General features: G+C 41.0%; 1 protein-coding gene and 1 pseudogene across 1 annotated transcript in view; one reads left to right on the plus strand and one right to left on the minus strand.

Annotated features, from left to right (window-relative positions):
• The window catches only part of LOC117524952 (protein unc-13 homolog C-like), a 495429-nt gene that overhangs the window by 131026 nt on the left and 343187 nt on the right, over nucleotides 1-21216 (minus strand). The window contains 2 exon segments of the mRNA XM_034186767.1: nucleotides 2372-2449; nucleotides 12178-12255. Coding sequence (XP_034042658.1) covers nucleotides 2372-2449; nucleotides 12178-12255 — 156 coding nt within the window.
• On the plus strand, nucleotides 902-1283 carry LOC117524942 (annotated as a pseudogene).

Genomic DNA, 21216 nt, shown 5'->3' on the forward strand with positions numbered 1-21216 from the left:
TGTGGGAGGAGGGGGGTATTTTTGTATCATTCAATAAATGGTAAAAGACCTATTGCACACACCTTACAGAAGGACACAACCCCCTCCTCCTGGAGACAGAAAGAGAGAACACAGAAGGGAAATGGGGGGAAACAGAAGACACAATGACAACAGGTGACAAAACGCAGGGCGAGACAGGGCCTTAGAGTCTGGAGAGAACATGCATGTTGAGTAGGGATGGGAATTTTATTCATATCAATTCGTTATTGATTCTGCTTGTTGGGTCCAGTCACAGGATATTGATAACAGATAATTGTGGGCATTGAAAACATGGGTTTCTATAGAATGACATACCCGACAGAGGCAATTTCAGTGAAGCATACAAATCACTGCTGAAATTGAAGTGCCATTATTGCTTTCGACCAAAATGTGTGCATAAAAGTGAAAGTAACCATTTCTGGGATCAGACAGTGCCTTTTATCACTAATTGTCATGTTTGACCTTGACCTTGAGGTCCAAGGTCAAAGGGAGTCAGGATTCACGATTTCCTATAGGTGTTCCTATGGATGTGATTTTGGATGACCTTGAAAATCTAGGTCAAGGTCGTATGCCTGGACATCAAATATGTGCCTGCGTACAATATAGTATGGGTGTGTAGTATGTATGCAAGGGGTAAGAGGGAAATCTAGAGCCCTCGGAACAACGGACAGACAGACACACACATGGAGTCCATTTCAATGGTACCCTTATTTCATGGCGGAGGACATGTATTTGTAGCTTTTAGCTTGCTCTGATTTGTCAATGAATGTGTACATTAAAGAATTGTATTGGATTGCACTGTATTTCACCGGCTTGAATTGCATGGAATCATTCCATAATAAAAAGCATTGTTCCTGGATTGTACTGTATATGGATGCATTTAATTCCCATTTACTGGGTGACAGTGAACCACAATGATAATCCGAATCCGATGCTTCACATGTAGGAAGGTCGTCGGCAACAAATGGGAAGTGTACCTTGGCCTGCTTCAAGCAGTATAGAGAGGGTGATGCCCTGGGTTTAAAGAGATGCTGCTGCCAAAGGATGCTCCTTTCTCATGTGGATCTCACTGAGAAACTTAAATTATGCTCCCCTGGAGAAGTGATAACTTATCAACTTCATCCAAGTCCTGCATGGATAGCCGGACTGTGGCATTGATTGACAGGACGTGTGCGTACCTGCATGTGCACACATGACAGAAGAGACCACTGAAGCTATGCTGTTAATTTCTGCATCTTTTAGAATTTTTTTATTTCAATATGAACTAATTTCTTTAATAAACTTGATAAGTGAAAAAATAAGGGGGAGGTGATGGTCTAGTGGTTAAGTGTTGGGCTTGAGACCAGAGGATCCTCAGTTCAAATCCCAGCCTGACCAGAAAACCACTATGGGCCCTTGGGCAAGGTCCTTAATCCCCGAGTTGCTCCCGGTGTGTTCACCTTGTATGGCAGCACCCTGACAGTGGGGTGAATGTGAGGCATTATTGTACAGCATTTTGAGTGCCTGATGCAGATGGAAAAGCAATATATAAATGCAGTCCATTTGCCATTTACAGCCCACAACCCACATATCTGTACATGTATTGTTATATAAAGGAGAGATATACACTCCACTACACAGGTTTTCAACATTGCAATGCAGCTGTTTTCCTTGTTGCTAGGTGCAGAGGTTGACAAAACTCCTCCATCACAATGTTTTTGCATTGCTGAACTGTCAGGAACAGTATGTTTTGCATTTATAAGAAGAACTGATAATGTCTGAGAAATACAATTAGAAAGGATGGAAAAATTTGGAAACAGCTCATGACTGGACCTGGTTATCAATTCCCATCCCTCGTGTTTAGTCTTAAGATGTTGCATCTTCTGCTTCTCAGGTTAGACTGACAGAGACCATATTCAACAACATTTGATACCAAGCACATAGAGGATTTATCTCAATATTTCCTAAAAATTATTGCCACAACAAAACACAAGGTACATGAGGGAGATGTTAGAGGTGGGGAAACAATGACAGAGCACAAAGAAGTTAGTGGTGATGTTTGAAGAAGGAACATGTACACTGATTGAAGACAGATTTGTTGAAAGGACTGAGCTTTAAGCCCCGTGCTATCAACCTTGACAAAGTAATTTTCACCAAATTGTTGAGTTCCTACAAACTCCAAGGAGGTTCTTGTGGCTGACTTTGTGCTTTGACCGTCCTGTGAAAGAGAATGTCTCCAGGATTAAAGCAGTAATTGCACTGTAATAATTATAACTAATGCGTAAAAGCACAACAATAATTAAATTATTAAAAATGAACTGCTACAAAGGTTGACACAGACACAGTGGGAACATAGAATTAGAAAGCGACAGACCTGTTTGCCACCCATGGACTCAAACATCTTCTCCAGCTGAACTCGTAGCTGCTGAATGTTGTTGAGGAGGATGCAGGGCTGTAAAAGTGCACACATACACTGTTGCTTCACTGTACAACATTTTTAATGCTTAAATACATACTTAACTAGAAGCACTCGGAGAGCACAAACCTCCGCCAAGGCCATAGGGTCACTGACGTCACTTGAATACCCTTTGGCAAAGAGACTTATTCCAAGTCGTTTCACGCATCTACTGTCATGTTTTAGATTCAGTGGTTAAACCCTTAGCTCTTCAGCAAATGTATTTATAAAGAGAAACTGCATGAACTACACAAGTTTTTTTTAAATTTTCTAATAAGTTTATTCAATGAGGAGAAATGAATGCTAAATTATTTCTGTGTCGTAACTTAATTTTTGTTCAGCCTTTGTGACCCGTCTTCATGAAGTTAGATGCAAAAATGTTGAAATTGGCTCTATCCTGCAATGATAAAGAATCCTTAAAAAAATTACTGGATCTGGATCGTGTTCTGGATCATTACCAAAATGTAATGACTTCTAAGTTAGCCCAAGATAAACCACTGGTAAAAATTTCATTGAAATCCGTTGAGGATTTTTTGAGTAATCCTGCTAACAAACCAACCAACCAAACAACAAACAAATGGACGCGATCAAAAACATAACCTCCTTGGCGGAAGTAATAATGGTTCAAATGTTTGTAGCAGGTGACATTGTTGAACACCAAGTGGGTATTAAAAGTAACCAGTGTACAGTAATAGAATCACTCAGGCAATGCACAGGAAGTAAACAACGGTAACAAGTTTTCTTAACTTCCTGACACATTTTCTAGAAAGATGTGGGGTTTCTGTTTAATGCTGCACTTTAAATGGCGAGCATTATTGATCCTCATTTACACAACAAATTTAATAAATGGCTGTCATTAATCATGTTGTTTACAGAGAACAATTCCTCAGAGTTTTTAGTATGTCAAAATGTAATGCTTAATATCTATCCAAAAATAACAGACAATGAATATATAACAGCAATGGACAGCACCAAAATGATTATTCTCACCCCAGGGGAGAATCGTGACTGGTTTCTTTCAACGCACAAAGCAATCAATATCGTCTCTGCTTCGAGATGTAACACAGTGTGTTCCACTGATTTATAACCACATTTGTACAACAGTGATTATGTATGCTAATCTGAACTAAAACAATGGACAGCTTCCTCAGTCTCACATTTTTATCTTCAAAAAATGTAAATAGAAAAAGGGTCAATTCACATATGCAGTTGTTGGAAAAATCAGTGACTATGGCGATATGCTGATGCCAAGAGAAAGTACAATGGTAAGATGTGTATCTGCTAACTGATATCCTATATCACATATGCAGCAGGTAACGGATAATGTTTCAAGTGGTGGCAGAAGCGCTGAATTTGGTAAAAAAAATACTCCTCTGATGTGACTCATTCGAAAAAGCCCAGGGGCCACTTGAATTTTCAACACTGTAGCCTTCTTGAAAAATTGCAGCCATTCTGGCATACTGATGTGCAGAATCCCACCACGTGGCTCAAACTGGCTGGTCTTGGTATCCTCAAAGTAAGGTTTTTTTATTATGAAGAAACCCCGTGGTCATCAGGCTGATGCTTATCCATGCATATCCTGGCGTCAAGCAAAGCCCTGGATGGGATGCTAGTCCATCATAGGTTACTTCCCCAACCAAGGCTGGTATCCTTTTACAGCTGGTTGGACTGCAATGATGCAGATGAAGTTGGATTATGTTGTGTACGTAACGGTGTAGACAGAGGTGGTCTGTGGGGCCACTAACTAGTTCACTACAACATTTTATAGATATAAAGCTCCAGCCAAAATATTCTGTGATAGTTAATGTCTTCTTTGCATCCTTTTGCATAGGACTGTGTCTTGTCTGAACTATGGCTATACTGCTCCCATGATATTCTGTGGTATTGTTCCATTTCATCCGTGTCCATTAGCTTTCAGAAAATAGACACAAATATGGAAAAATTGTGTGCAGGCAGCAGGCTCCCTGCATATCCATAATCAGCTTCTTTCAGCTGCACTATTTATAGGTTGCCTCAGCAGATCATCCATCTCACACAGTCCTCAGTATCTTCCTCTGTCACACCAACTACCAACATGTACTCCCTCATCACATCCACAGACCTCCATTCTGGCCTCCCTTTTCGGCTCCTGCCTGGTGGCTCCATCCTTAGCATCCCTCTCCCTATATAACCAGGGTTACTCCTCTGTACGTGACCAAAGCCATCACAGTCTCACCTCTGTTGGCCGCCAAAACATGAATCTGCTGCAAATCGTGAATTATCCACAAACCATTCATGAAAATTTACGCAAACCATGAATATCTGGGAACTGTTAATAATTTTGCTGCAAACCCTGAATAAAATATCCCACAAAACATGAACGCAGGTCTCGCAAGACGTACGTATTGTGAATATCATTCATGATATATATTTTCTTTCAGTTTAAGTAGTTAACGGATTTCAGTTTATGGATCAATTACTTAAGGAAATGTTGATCACAAATCCTATCTACGCAAAGATATTTTTTTGGGGGTGGGGGGAGTCACTATGGTGAGGTGGGGAGGCGAGACCTTTGCAGGCTCTCGCTTCTGGTGTCAAGCGCCCGCCCCCCGCTGGGCGTGACCCACTCCAGAGACAGTGGCAAGTGTGGAATCTGGTACACTTGTCAAACACAGGTGTCTAAAGCAAACTCAGAGAAGACAGAAACCTCCTGTAGAGCAAAAGGGCAAAAGCTTGCTTGATATTAATTTTTAGTATGAATACACGGTGAAAGTGGGGCCTCACGATTCTTCTGGCTTTTTGGGTTTTAAGCAGGAGGTGTCAAAAAAGTTACCACAGAGAGAACTGACTTCTGGTGGTCAAGCATTTATAGCAACATCACTTTTTGATCCTTTGATGTCGACTTTTCCTATCATCATGAAGCAAATTTCGCCAAGCATTGGACTAATCACCCACTAACAGGAAACGTGAAAGACCCCTGCACTGACGTGCAATTCATCGTGCCAATACATCCCGCTTTGTCCCGCTTGACGCCATGCTATATAAAATAATAATTTTGTAGCTGATGATGTATTTCCTCTCAGAACTTGGTTGATGAAACTATTCTCTCATCGCTCCCAGAATCACAGATAAATACTAATCCACAGCTGACTTTCATGTGCATCTGTGGTGGAGAACACATTTGTCTCAAAGGTAAATATTTACAATATTCATACTGTAATGGATTAGTAAAACAGCTGCATTTTCATTCTGTCTTATGAGTTAGATAATGTATCTGTAAAGTTCTGTTTATTATAGATGTAACATCTTGTTGTAATCTCTATTTAAAGTTCAGATGCACTGCAAGCAATTACACAGTGACATGCAGTGTTTTCCAATAGGTTGCGCAATGTTCACGACTAGTTCATGAAATTAATGCGTGCAAGAGGTTTTGAATATTTAATTTTCTTTGCGCACTGGCACGCAGCCATGCACAGGTTACAGCAGTTTACGAAGAGTTTACTCATTAGCATGCCAGATTGCGTGCCAGTGAGGGGGTCAAATTCGTGCAAGTGTCAAGGTCGTGTGAAGCCCTGTGGTGCAATGAAAGTGAGAGGTGCGCAGTCATAATTCCATAGATGGTAGCTTCGCACCATTGGCTCCTCAGCCATACATCAAATTGTGAAGAAATGCATGTTTTATGACTTTACATTTTGCGAGATCTGCAGTCAAATTTCGGGAGATATTTTTTCAGTATCCGCGTTTTACAATTCATTGTTTGCAGATTTGCATGATTCACATTTTGAGAGTTAACACCTCTCTGACTTTGTCTCCTACCCCCCAAAGAAAATCGCAGCAACTTGGACACCTCCACCACCACCTCTTGTCTTTTTGTTTGCGATACAACATAACTGGACTCATCCCTGTTTAGTAAACTTTCCCTTTCACTGTTGCATATGACCCCAAGTATTTAAACGCTAACTTCATCACCTCTACTCCTTGCAACCTCACAATTCCACCAGATTCCCTCTGATTCACACACATGTATGCCCTGTTGCTTCGACTGATTTTCATTCCCCTTCTCTCCAGAGCATAGGTCCACTTTTCCAGGCAAGTCGCTATACTGCTTGCTGCTATATGCTCTACTCTCACTACAGATCCCAATGTCACAACATACAGTATTTTATATGAAATGTTTTATACATACGCAGTTGTGTTCAAAATAATAACAGTGTGTTTAAAAACGTGAATAAAGTTCAAGATCCTTATAATAGCTTTTATTGTCATGCACGCAAATGCATTAGCATCACTGCACATTCTATTCCAAATCCAAACATGAAGAAAAATTGATAAAATTTGTCACTACTTTCCACAAAGTGAAGAAAAGTAATATCAGGCTGTTCAAAAAAAAGCAATGTCTGGATTTTTCTTTCTGTGACTCTTATACCCCAGTCACACATAGTCAGAATCACGCAGAATGGCGTCAGAATTATGAAGTGTCAGATTTCAGTTCCAAGACATTCTGACAGCCATCTGTGGAAGTCCACACAGTTGGTCAAAATCGGCCGGCGGCCCCGAGTGTGAAGCACATGTTCAAACCCCCCCAGGTGCCGTCGAGATGGGACACCTATCCCATGTGCAATTTGAGGACCACCTGAACCACAATTTACATATTCCAATGGTGGCAAAACGGAATCCTGAATGATCTGAGCGCAAATGAGGGGACCTCGAAATGGATCTGCACAGTATGACCTGCACATGCCACGTATAATGATGCCCATGCCCCCTAGAGCACAAATGAGCTGTTGAAATGTATGTGGCACACTTCATCATGATAATAATTATTAATAATCATTATTATTATTATGTACAGTGAAGGTGAACATCGGCTATCAAACCGAAAGCTCCATCGCCGTAAATCTGAACAGGCTGTTATATCCACAATAGACCTTACAGTACAGATATTTGTCCATTTGCTCTCAAGGGTGATATAAATATTGTGAACTATTGTCTCCATCATATCTGTATATAACACGGGCAGCTCTGCCTCTCCGTGGTGCGCAGTAACGCGTCATTGCACAAGTCAGGCTCAGAGCTGAACGGATCTCACGCTGTAATATACAACCCCAATTCCAATGAAGTTGGGACGTTGTGAAAAATGTAAATAAAAACAGAATACGATTTGCAAATCCTCTTCAACCTATATTCAATTGAATAGACCACAAAGACAAGATATTTAATATTCAAACTGATAAACTTTATTGTTTTTGTGCAAATATTTGCTCATTTTGAAATGGATGCCTGCAATACGTTTCAAAAAAGCTGGGACAGTGATATGTTTACCACTGTGTTACATCACCTTTCCTTCTAACAACACTCAATAAGCATTTGGGAACTGAGGACTCTCATGACTCGGTATAAAAGGAGCATCCCAAAAAAAATCTCACCCATTCACAAGCAAAGATGGGGTGAGGATCACCACTTTGTGAACAACTGCATGAAAAAATAGTCCAACAGTTTAAGAACAATGTTTCTCAATGGTCAATTGCAAGGAATTTAGGGATTCCATCATCTACAGTCCATAATATAATCAGAAGATTCATAGAATCTGGAGAACATTCTACACATAAGCGGCAAGGCCGAAAGCCAACACTGAATGCCCGTGACCTTTGATCCCTCAGGCGGCACTGCATTAAAAACTGACATCATTGTGTAAAGGATCTTACCGCGTGGGTTCAGGAACACTTCAGAAAACCATTGTCAGTTAACGCAGTTCTTCACTACATCTACAAGTGCAAGTTAAAACTCTACCATGCAAAACGAAAGCCATACATCAACAACATCCAGAAATGCCGCCGCCTTCTCTGGGCGTGAGTTCATTTGAAACAGTCCTGTTGTGTGTTGGGGGGTTTGGCTGGACATTTTGGTGTTGTTTTCTTTTCTTTGCTCTCCAGGTGGTATGCAAACTGGGTTTTTGTCTGTGGAGAAGGTGCTGGCAGAAGAGTCCTTCACCCTCATCAGCATTATTGGCTGCACTTGTGGAGGATGTTCACGTGCAGGCCTAATGACTTGCAGCACCTGTGGATGATGCTCATGTGCAAACTTAAAGACTTTTAGCTGAAGCAGATAATGAGATGGTGTTCTGCATTTAAGCCATGAGTGACTCGAGCAGAATTGCCGGGAACTCGACCTTGTGACGTTCGTTTGTGAGACGCTGAGGGCCGCGCCAGGGTTTGACACATCGTGCCTGTGAAGGAGGACGGGTGAGGGACACATGCTGTCAGCACACATCAGAGGTGATGACTGTCTGAATAAGTGTTAACAGTAATTTGGTATTTTGTTACGCAGTATATTTGAACAGTGATGAGAATTGTGCAGTTTGCTTCTCACTGCCGTGGCGTACGGAATGATGATCCTCCACCTGTTGTGAGAAGCTGCTCATTTACATAAAGCTTAAATTCAGACCTGAATGTGTTACTGATAGTGTGTGCCTCTGAAGGATATTTGTTGTAGCTCTGTTGACTTACCTCACCTTTTCCATCCTTCACAGAGTCAGTTTGTCGTATCCACCTGGGGGGTGTTCGGCGGTGAGTCTGGGTCCAGAAGCGCCGAGCTTTGAGCCATTTGGGCGCTGGAGAGCGCGCCGTCCTTCACCTCGCCAGACAACCGCACATTTATGTTGTACACAAAGTATTGCACAAGAGGGAAATAAATTTGTTTTGTTTTTGGAATCGCTTTCTGGCTATTTAGCGCTGGGTTCGGTCAGACGTTGGTCCGCTCCTCAACCTGCGTCTGCACATAACAAGTCCGGGGTCTCTGTTGTATTTTGCACTTCATAATGCGCCACACATTTTCAATGGGCGACAGGTCTGTCTTTGTGGTGTATTCAATTGAATATAGGTTGAAGAGGATTTGCAAATCATTGTATTCTGTTTTTATTTACATTTTACACAACGTCCCAACTTCATTGGAATTGGGGTTGTATGATCACCTTCTAACTCTGTAGGAGATATGACATGGAAGTGTTGTGCCAGGCTGTGACATCATTAATAAACATGAATCTCACCTCCAACAGTGGTCCAGGAGTGTTTCACAGCTTGTACGTGGATGTGGGGCCAAAACTGGTACCCTGTGGTTAAAATCCTCTCACCCAAAATAAAAAATTAATTCCCATGTGATAATCCAACCATCGCGGTGTCAAGTGTTGCGTTGTGCTCCTGAAGTGAGCAAAAAAAAAAAAAAAAAAAAAAGTAAGTCCCTTCAACTGGTCCCTTGTTTGCACTCAGGGTCGCCACAGCAAATCCAAGGTGGATCTACATGTTGAATTGGCACATGTTTTACGCCGGATGCCCTTCCTGACGCAACTCCACATTACATGGAGAAATGTGGCAGGGGTGGGATTTGAACCCGGAAGCTTCTGCACTGAAACCAAGTGCATTAACCACTTGGCCACAGAAAAATGAAATTAAACTTCAGGAACACAGCGCTCCAGTCCAGTGTTTGTCCTCCAGATGTTTGGACACCGGGCAGTCTGCAGTGCCTTTTATGGCTGTCTGACAGCAGTCTGTATAATCCACCTGTTGTCTACATGCACTTTGGACGCCATCATGCAGGTGTGGACGAGGTACTCCGGATGCGTTCTGACACGGCTGACCACGCCTCTTTCCTCCCGACTGCGTCTGATTATGACAATATTTGCAGTGTTAGGCATGGTTCCTCCACATTCTTGCTATGTGTGACGGGGGCTTTATTACACCCTTAAAGGTGGCCCTTATTTAAGGATGAAGGCAGTAAATGTTGCCCATGGTGGTTGTGGTGCATTTCTATCTGAAAATCTGAGTAAAATGGGTAATTCCAGACACTGTTCAGAAGAACAGCAGACTTTCATTCAAAAGTTGATTGGAGAAAAACTTAAAATGTTAGGCTGCTCAGCTAAAATGATCTCAAATGCTTTAAAATGGTGACCAAAATCAGAAAGACATGGAAGAAAATAGAAAACTGCCATTCAAATCAATAAAAGAAGAGACCAGAATGTCAAAGACTCAGGCAATGATCAGCTCTAGGGTGATTAAAGAAGATCTAAAGTTGCCTGTGAGTACTGTAACAACTAGAGCACTGCGCTCATAGAAAGCAAACCTCAACCAACACTAGTTTCCAATTCCACAAATTGGAAGAAGTGGCTTTTCATAAATATAACACAAACTATAGATCAAAAGGGCTTTTCAATGTTAAAGTCAAGTACCTGCTAAATCCGCAATACGGATCAGATGTGGATCAAACTTAGTCTATTCATTGAGAGTGCCATTGTCACAAATGACAGTGACTGAGGCACTTTTGTTTGAGATATAATGCCAAATGGGCTTTTTAATATTAAATCCAGATGTCCACAAAATCCACAATCCCGATAAGATCTGGATCAAACAGTCTGCACCTCACTTTCAAATATGAGAGTGATTGGGATATGTTTGATCTAAATGAAGAAGATACATTAAATGGGGTTTTCAATGGCCACAAATCTGTAATCCAGATCAGACCCAGATCAAACTGTCAGTCGATAAAGGATACCATCCTACATAATGCTCTCAAATATGAAAAAAATTCAATATTTTTTTGACAAAGTTTGAATTTTACAGTATTTGTTCAGTGGCAGGGATATGGATTTTTACTGACTTTGACCTTTAACCTATGATCTTGAAAACTGAATCAGTTCTTGACTATCAGGATATGAATCCTCTGTAAAAAAAATTCATAACGATATATGAAAAATTGCGGGTTCCAGGCTGTTCACATGCAGACAAACAGGGGTGCAAACATAACCTCCACCCAACTTCATTGGTGGAGGTAATTAGAAAATGCCGATGTGACGCCAACCAGTGAGTGCCCATGAAATCCCATTGTTGAAAAAACGACGTGCTGAAGAGGTTACAATTTGCCAAACAACACACTGACAGGCCTAAAGAGAAATGATACAACATTTTATGGACTGATGAAGCAAGATTATTCTTTTTGAACTCAACTTTACAACTCAACTCAACTTGTAAAGTTGAGTTCAACATCCTAAATTTGTAATTTTTTAGAGTGCACCATAATCCATGGAGACTTCTGTCTGATCTCATCAGTCAATCTGATCCATAATCAACATTGAGCATAAATAAGCCTTAACTCAACAAGATTTTCAGTTTCATGGCAGGAAATACAGCACCTTAAGTGTACCTTAATTACATGATCAAAATTTGGTTTCATTTAGATATATTGCCAATCCCTCTCCCTCACTTTTCCTTTTTGTCCGCATCATCTGTGCTGCACTCTCTGAGGAACAATGCATGTTTTCTGTGGAACAATTGTCCTGAACCTGTCAGCTCTGAAAAGAAACAGCTGCCTTGTCTGCTGATATTCACAGGGTTATCTTTCACTTCAACACCAAACACCCCTTGTGGATAATTCAACAATTCAGAATGCGTGCGCGTATGTGTAGTCATCATTCATATTACACAATGGACAAAAAGCTGAGAAATACCATTGACTTCACACCATCGACTACAGGCTGCAAGTTGAATAATTAGCTTTCAGCTAATAGAGATGCTTTGTTGCTGTAAGTGCATTTGAAAGACCAGGCAGGGCTGACCTACATAGCACAGCGATACTACATTTTCCAAAAGCCAATGATGCTATTAACAATATCACTGTTTACTGTATTTGCAATCCTGTCAAAAACACTTAATGTGACCTTTGCTTTTAAGCTTTTCTGATTTTGGTGGGACACTTACCACATTCTCTTTACTCAAATACAAGTGAAAGTCCTTGGATATGATTGCAGCATACTGCAGAAGAACTTTGTTGATAGTCTGTCGGGAAGAACACACAATCATTAATAATTACTGTGTGTGCATACATATATGTACTGTATGTACACTCACTGGCCACTATATTAGGTACATACACCTGTTCAATTGCTTAACACAAACAGCTAATCAGCCAATCACATGGCAGCAATTCAATACATTTAGGGATCTAGACACGGTGAAGACGACTTGCTGAAGTTCAAACTGAGCATCAGAATGGGGAAGAAAGGGAATTTAAATGACTTTGAATGTGGCATGGTTGTTGGTGCCAGACGGGCTGGTCTGAGTAGTTCAGAAACTGCTGAGGAATTGGCATTTTCACACACAACCACCTCTAGGGTTCACAGTGAATGGACTGAAAAAAAAAAGAAGCTATCCAGTGAGTGACAGCTATGTGGACAAAAATACCTTGTTGATGTCAGAGGAGAATGGGCAGACTGGTTGAATGAGCGACTGCATGATGCTATCATATCAGTATGGACAAAGAGCTGCGAGGAATGTTTCCAACACCTTCTTGAATCTATACCATGAAGAATTAAGGCTGTTCTGAAGGCAAAAGGGGGTCCAACCTGGTATTAGCAAGGTGTACTTAATAAAGTAACCAGTAAAAATGTGTGCGTGTGAGTCTGTGTATGTATACACAGTGGATCCAGAAAGTATTCACAGCACTTCAATTTTTCCACATTTTGTTACAGCCTTATTTCAAAATGGATGAAATTCATTTTGCCGCAAAATTATACACACAATATCCCATAAATGGTTTTTCTTTCCAAGGTCTTTTTATTAAACACTCAAATGTAATATAGAATACAAATTATGTAAAAAAATTACCATTATTATTTTTTTATTTTCTTCCCATGAACATTAAACAATAAAGAAGAGAAACCAGCAGCCAGCTGCTTAACAACATATAACAAAGAAACCCAGAGGAAAAAAAGAGGAATCGAATGAGTAAACATAAAACAATATATATAAAATTAAAGGGGGGGGGGAGGGGTAGAACGTGGCAAGGGGGAAAGGGGGAAGGGCAGTCATTGGGCTACTCAGAGGCATTACTAGTTGTAGATCTCTCAAAGAATTCCAGAAAAGGACACCATAACTTATAAACTGTTTTCGGATCCACGAACTGTGTATCTGATTTTTTCTAAATCCATGCAGGACATTACATCTCTTAACCGTTGTACATGTTAAGGGGGTGAGGAATCTTTCTACACAAGGAAAATAGCCCTTCTGGCTAATAAAGTCCAGTGGATTTTTATTTTATTTTATTTTTTAGCACTGTTGTTGTGCGTTACCTGTGCTGCTCCACAGCCTGTCCAGTGGATTTTTATTTTGTTTTAGCACTGTTGTCGTGCGTTGCCTGTGCTGCTCCACAGCCTGTCCAGTGGATTTTGATTTAGCACTGTTGTCGTGCGTTACCTGTGCTGCTCCACAGCCTGTCCAGTGGATTTTTATTTTGTTTTAGCACTGTTGTCGTGCGTTGCCTGTGCTGCTCCACAGCCTGTCCAGTGGATTTTTATTTTTATTTTATTTTTTAGCACTGTTGTCGTGCGTTACCTGTGCTGCTCCACAGCCTGTCTAGTGTCGGATTCCCTGTTTGGGAATCCGCTAGCTTAGCGTAGCTACTAGCTCTTAGCCGTTTTAGCATGGCGGCTTCTCCTGTCTCTCCCGTACTTTTCTGCTCTGGGTGTGAAATGTTTAGTTATTCCTCGGCCTCTTTTACCAGTAACGGTACTTGTAATAAGTGCAGCTTATTCGTAACTTTGGAGGCCAGGCTGGGCGAATTGGAGGCTCGGCTCCGCACCGTGGAAAATTCTACAGCTAGCCAGGCCCCTGTAGTCGGTGCGGACCAAGGTAGCTTAGCCGCCGTTAGTTCCCCCCTGGCAGACCCCGTGCAGTCGGGAAAGCAGGCTGACTGGGTGACTGTGAGGAGGAAGCATAGCCCTAAACAGAAGCCCCGTGTACACCGTCAACCCGTTCACATCTCTAACCGTTTTTCCCCACTCGACGATACACTCGCCGAGGATCAAACTCTGGTTATTGGCGACTCTGTTTTGAGAAATGTGAAGTTAGCGACACCAGCAACCATTGTCAATTGTCTTCCGGGGGCCAGAGCAGGCGACATCGAAGGACATTTGAAATTGCTGGCTAAGGCTAAGCGTAAATTTGGTAAGATTGTAATTCACGTCGGCAGTAATGACACTCGGTTACGTCAATCGGAGGTCACTAAAATTAACATTGAATCGGTGTGTAACTTTGCAAAAACAATGTCGGACTCTGTTGTTTTCTCTGGGCCCCTCCCCAATCAGACCGGGAGTGACGTTTAGCCGCATGTTCTCCTTGAACTGCTGGCTGTCTGAGTGGTGTCCAAAAAATGAGGTGGGCTTCATTGATAATTGGCAAAGCTTCTGGGGAAAACCTGGTCTTGTTAGGAGAGACGGCATCCATCCCACTTTAGAGGGAGCAGCTCTCATTTCTAGAAATCTGGCCAATTTTTTGGGATCCTCCAAACTGTGACTGTCTAGCGTTGGGACCAGGAGGCAGAGCTGTGGTCTTATACACCTCTCTGCAGCTTCTCTCCCCCTGCCATCCCCCTATTACCCCATCCCCGTAGAGACGGTGCCTGCTCCCAGACCACCAATAACTAGCAAAAATCTATTTAAGCATAAAAATTCAAAAAGAAAAAATAATATAGCACCTTCAATTGCACCACAGACTAAAACAGTTAAATGTGGTCTATTAAACATTAGGTCTCTTTCTTCTAAGTCCCTGTTGGTAAATGATATAATAATTGATCAACGTATTGATTTATTCTGCCTAACAGAAACTTGGTTACAGCAGGATGAATATGTTAGTTTAAATGAGTCAACACCCCCGAGTCACACTAACTGTCAGAATGCTCGTAGCACGGGCCGGGGCGGAGGATTAGCAGCAATCTTCCATTCCAGCTTATTAATTAATCAAAAACCCAGACAGAGCTTTAATTCATTTGAAAGCTTGTCTCTTAGTCTTGTCCATCCAAATTGGAAGTCCCAAAAACCAGTTTTATTTGTTATTATCTATCGTCCACCTGGTCGTTACTGTGAGTTTCTCTGTGAATTTTCAGACCTTTTGTCTGACTTAGTGCTTAGCTCAGATAAGATAATTATAGTGGGCGATTTTAACATCCACACAGATGCTGAGAATGACAGCCTCAACACTGCATTTAATCTATTATTAGACTCTATCGGCTTTGCTCAAAAAGTAAATGAGTCCACCCACCACTTTAATCATATTTTAGATCTTGTTCTGACTTATGGTATGGAAATAGAAGACTTAACAGTATTCCCTGAAAACTCCCTTTTGTCTGATCATTTTTTAATAACATTTACATTTACCCTGATGGACTACCCTGCAGTGGGGAATAAGTTTCATTACACTAGAAGTCTTTCAGAAAGCGCTGTAACTAGGTTTAAGGATATGATTCCTTCTTTATGTTCTCTAATGTCATATACCAACACAGAGCAGAGTAGCTACCTAAACTCTGTAAGGGAGTTAGAGTATCTTGTCAATAGTTTTACATCCTCATTGAAGACAACTTTGGATGCTGTAGCTCCTCTGAAAAAGAGAGCTTTAAATCAGAAGTGTCTGACTCCGTGGTATAACTCACAAACTCGTAGCTTAAAGCAGATAACCCGTAAGTTGGAGAGGAAATGGCGTCTCACTAATTTAGAAGATCTTCACTTAGCCTGGAAAAAGAGTTTGTTGCTCTATAAGAAAGCCCTTCGTGAAGCTAGGACATCTTTCTACTCATCACTAATTGAAGAAAATAAGAACAACCCCAGGTTTCTTTTCAGCACTGTAGCCAGGCTGACAAAGAGTCAGAGCTCTATTGAGCTGAGTATTCCATTAACTTTAACTAGTAATGACTTCATGACTTTCTTTGCTAACAAAATTTTGACTATTAGAGAAAAAATTACTCATAACCATCCCAAAGATGTATCGTTATCTTTGGCTGCTTTCAGTGATGCCGGTATTTGGTTAGACTCTTTCTCTCCGATTGTTCTGTCTGAGTTATTTTCATTAGTTACTTCATCCAAACCATCAACATGCTTATTAGACCCCATTCCTGCCAGGCTGCTCAAGGAAGTCCTACCATTATTTAATGCTTCAATCTTAAATATGATCAATCTATCTTTGTTAGTTGGTTATGTACCACAGGCCTTTAAGGTGGCAGTAATTAAACCATTACTTAAAAAGCCATCACTTGACCCAGCTATCTTAGCTAATTATAGGCCAATCTCCAACCTTCCTTTTCTCTCAAAGATTCTTGAGAGGGTAGTTGTAAAACAGCTAACTGATCACCTGCAGAGGAATGGTCTATTTGAAGAGTTTCAGTCAGGTTTTAGAATTCATCATAGTACAGAAACAGCATTAGTGAAGGTTACAAATGATCTTCTTATGGCTTCGGACAGTGGACTTATCTCTGTGCTTGTTCTGTTGGACCTCAGTGCTGCTTTTGATACTGTTGACCATAAAATTTTATTACAGAGATTAGAGCATGTCATAGGTATTAAAGGCATTGCGCTGCGGTGGTTTGAATCATATTTGTCTAATAGATTACAGTTTGTTCATGTAAATGGGGAATCTTCTTCACAGACTAAAGTTAATTATGGAGTTCCACAAGGTTCTGTGCTAGGACCAATTTTATTCACTTTATACATGCTTCCCTTGGGCAGTATTATTAGACGGTATTGCTTAAATTTTCATTGTTACGCAGATGATACCCAGCTTTATCTATCCATGAAGCCAGAGGATACGCACCAATTAGCTAAACTGCAGGATTGTCTTACAGACATAAAGACATGGATGACCTCTAATTTCCTGCTTTTAAACTCAGATAAAACTGAAGTTATTGTACTTGGCCCCACAAATCTTAGAAGCATGGTGTCTAACCAGATCGTTACTCTGGATGGCATTTCCCTGATCTCTAGTAATACTGTGAGAAATCTTGGAGTTATTTTTGATCAGGATATGTCATTCAAAGCGCATATTAAACAAATATGTAGGACTGCCTTTTTGCATTTACGCAATATCTCTAAAATCAGAAAGGTCTTGTCTCAGAGTGATGCTGAAAAACTAATTCATGCATTTATTTCCTCTAGGCTGGACTATTGTAATTCATTATTATCAGGTTGTCCTAAAAGTTCCCTAAAAAGCCTTCAGTTGGTTCAGAATGCTGCAGCTAGAGTACTGACGGGGACTAGCAGGAGAGAGCATATCTCACCCGTGTTGGCCTCCCTTCATTGGCTTCCTGTTAATGCTAGAATAGAATTTAAAATTCTTCTTCTTACTTATAAGGTTTTGAATAATCAGGTCCCATCTTATCTTAGGGACCTCGTAGTACCATATTACCCCATTAGAGCGCTTCGCTCTCAGACTGCGGGCTTACTTGTAGTTCCTAGGGTTTGTAAGAGTAGAATGGGAGGCAGAGCCTTCAGCTTTCAGGCTCCTCTCCTGTGGAACCAGCTCCCAATTCAGATCAGGGAGACAGATACCCTCTCTACTTTTAAGATTAGGCTTAAAACTTTCCTTTTCGCTAAGGCTTATAGTTAGGGCTGGATCGGGTGACCCTGGACCATCCCTTGGTTATGTTGCTTTAGACGTAGACTGTGTTTCATATTTATTGTATGGCCTTGCCTTGCAATGTGGAGCGCCTTGGGGCAACTGTTTGTTGTGATTTGGCGCTATACAAGAAAAAAGTAGATTGATTGATTGATTGATTGATAAAGATGAAAAATTCAAAACTTTGAGCTTGGAATCTGGCAAGTTCAGGTTTGGGGCCACTCCAAAAATAGCACCGATGGATCTGGTTTAATTTGATGGTGCAGGATATCAGACGTGTAAAAAACAGAATTCCAAAAATTAACCAATAAGGGACAGGACCAGTACATGTGAAGCAATGTACCAGGAGCACATCTACACCTTGAACAAGTTGGATCGACATCTGGATATATGCGTGCCAAGTTAACCTTGGACAAGTGCACACAATGAACAATCTTAAATTGAATGAGTCCATGTCGAGCACACATCGATGTAGTGTGAACCTGGCCAAGGATAGAATCCCACAATTAATTTGTAATGATAAGATTGAGATCTTGCTCGCATTTGGATTTAATAACGGCTGCAGAGGGACACTGAAGGTTTGAGACATAGTTGTACGAGGTTGAAATTTTGAAGGTTTGAGACATAGTTGTACGAGGTTGAAATTATACCCCTTGAAGTTGGCTTGAACATTAACAGACTCTCTATGGGATTGTCTGTTGGTTTTTGAGGAAAATGTGCAGTCATAGTTTGCATATAGTGTCTGACCTGTGAAAACCGAAAGAAATGAGTAGAGGGAATACCAAATTTGGTACACAGTTGAGAAAAGCTTGCAAATTGTCCACCTAAATATAAATCAGTAAAACATTTTAAATGCTTTCTGTGTCAAATGTGAAAACATTATCTGTCATTGAAGGAACAAATAAGTGATTCACAGCAACTGGACTTTGAAGTGAGAAAGACTGGAGACCAAAACTTTTCCTAAACTGAGACCAAATTCTGATAGATTGATGTACTATTCTATTATTACTAGGTAAAGACAAAGCAAGACGAAGTGATGAACCTAAAGTTGCAGGCAAAGAAATCCTATTGTCTGCATGAGACTCCATGACGACCCAGACAGGTGGTGTTGGTTCCAAGTAAAAGTATTTCCAGTACAACATACACTTGATATTTGTAGCCCAATAATAATGTTGAAAGTTGGACAGAGCCATACCTCCCATCCTCTTAGCTCTCTGAAGAAGAGCCTTCCTCAGTCTTGGATGTTTGCCATTCCAAATAAATGAAATAATTAAAGAATCCAGAGAGTTAAAAAAGGATTTAGGAATCAGAATGGGAAGACACTGAAACAAGTATAAAAATTTTGGAAGTAGCGTCATTTTAACAGAATGAATTCTGACAATTAAAGACAAAGATAATGGGGACCATTTAGAATCAATCAATTAATCAATCAATCAATAAATGTTTATTTATAGAGCCCTTTACAACACTCAAGGTGACCAAAGAGTTTTACAGTAAAGTAAAAAACAATATAGAATAAAAAAAATAAAAAGTCTTTAGAAAGAATGTGCTTGTACTGATGAAGTAGGAGGAGAAAAGTATTCTTAAATAAATAATTAAATTGTTTAGTGACACATATTCCAAGATAATTGAAACGATCAGTAACTACTTTAAAAGGGTCATTTTCAAGACCCTTGTCTGAAATCTTAATATTAATAACAAATAACTTTTCTTCATATTAATTTTGTACCCAGAAAGCTTGCTGAAACCATCAAGTATATTAAGTACAGCAGGTAAAGAAGTGAAATGATTGGAAAGTAACAACAAAAGATCATCGGTGTAAAGTGAAAACCTGTGCTCAATGCCCCCCTCCAAATGCCTTGTACGAGGGCTGTCAATAAAGTAACGGTCCTTTTTATTTTTTTCAAAAACTATATGGATTTCATTCATATGTTTTTACGTCAGACATGCTTGAACCCTCGTGCGCATGCGTGAGCTTTTCCACGCCTGTCGGTGACGTCATTCGCCTGTGAGCACTCCTTGTGGGAGGAGTCGTCCAGCCCCTCGTCGGAATTCCTTTGTCTGAGAAGTTGCTGAGAGACTGGCGCGTTGTTTGATCAAAATTTTTTCTAAACCTGTGAGACACATCGAAGTGGACACGGTTCGAAAAATTAAGCTGGTTTTCAGTGAAAATTTTAACAGCTGATGAGAGATTTTGAGGTGATTCTGTCGCTTTAAGGACTTTTCACGGTGCGAGACGTCGCGCTGCGCTCTCAGGCGCCGTCATCAGCCTGTTCAAGCTGAAAACCTCCACATTTCAGGCTCTATTGATCCAGGACGTCGTGAGAGAACAGATAAGTTTCAGAAGAAGTCGGTTTCAGCATTTTATCCGGATATTCCACTGTTAAAGGAGATTTTTTTAATGAAAGACGTGCGGACGGATCCGCGCGTCGGGACGCAGCCGACGCGGTGCGGCGGCACAGGAAAAACACCTCCGTGTTGATAACCATTTGTAAAATCCAGGCGGCTTTTGATGGCTTTCAGTGGAGTGAGTATATGAGAAATTGTTTAACAGGCAGGACATGTTCCAACTTGTCCTTAAGGCTTTCAACAGAGGTGTTTTTCCTGTGGTGGAGCGTCGCGGCGGCTGCGTCCTGACGCGCGGACCCGTCCGCACGTCTTTCATTAAAAAAATCTCCTTTAACAGTGGAATATCTGGATAAAATGCTGAAACCGACTTCTTCTGAAACTTCTCTGTTCTCTCACGACGTCCTGGATCAATAGAACCTGAAATGTGGAGGTTTTCAGCTTGAACAGGCTGACGACGCCGCCTGAGAGCGCTGCGCGACGTCTCGCACCGTGAAAAGTCCTTAAAGCGACAGAATCACCTCAAAATCTCTCATCAGCCGTTAAAATTTTCACTGAAAACCAGCTTAATTTTTCGAACCGTGTCCAATTCGATGTGTCTCACAGGTTTAGAAAAAATTTTGATCAAACAACGCGCCAGTCTCTCAGCAACTTCTCAGACAAAGGAATTCCGACGAGGGGCTGGACGACTCCTCCCACAAGGAGTGCTCACAGGCGAATGACGTCACCGACAGGCGTGGAAAAACTCACGCATGCGCACGAGGGTTCAAGCATGTCTGACGTAAAAACATATGAATGAAATCCATATAGTTTTTGAAAAAAATTAAAAGGACCGTAACTTTATTGACAGCCCTCGTATGTCCCCACTGCCACGAACCCCAATTGCTAGCGGTTCGATCGCTAGGGCAAAAAGCAAAGGACTTAAAGGACAGCCCTACCATGTCCCATGGTAAATCCTAAAATAATCAGCGTAGCAACAATTAGTTAAAACTGAGGCCAAAGGACTAGTATAAA

The sequence above is a fragment of the Thalassophryne amazonica genome, chromosome 2, assembly GCF_902500255.1.
Source record: "Thalassophryne amazonica chromosome 2, fThaAma1.1, whole genome shotgun sequence".
NCBI classification, from domain to species: domain Eukaryota; kingdom Metazoa; phylum Chordata; class Actinopteri; order Batrachoidiformes; family Batrachoididae; genus Thalassophryne; species Thalassophryne amazonica.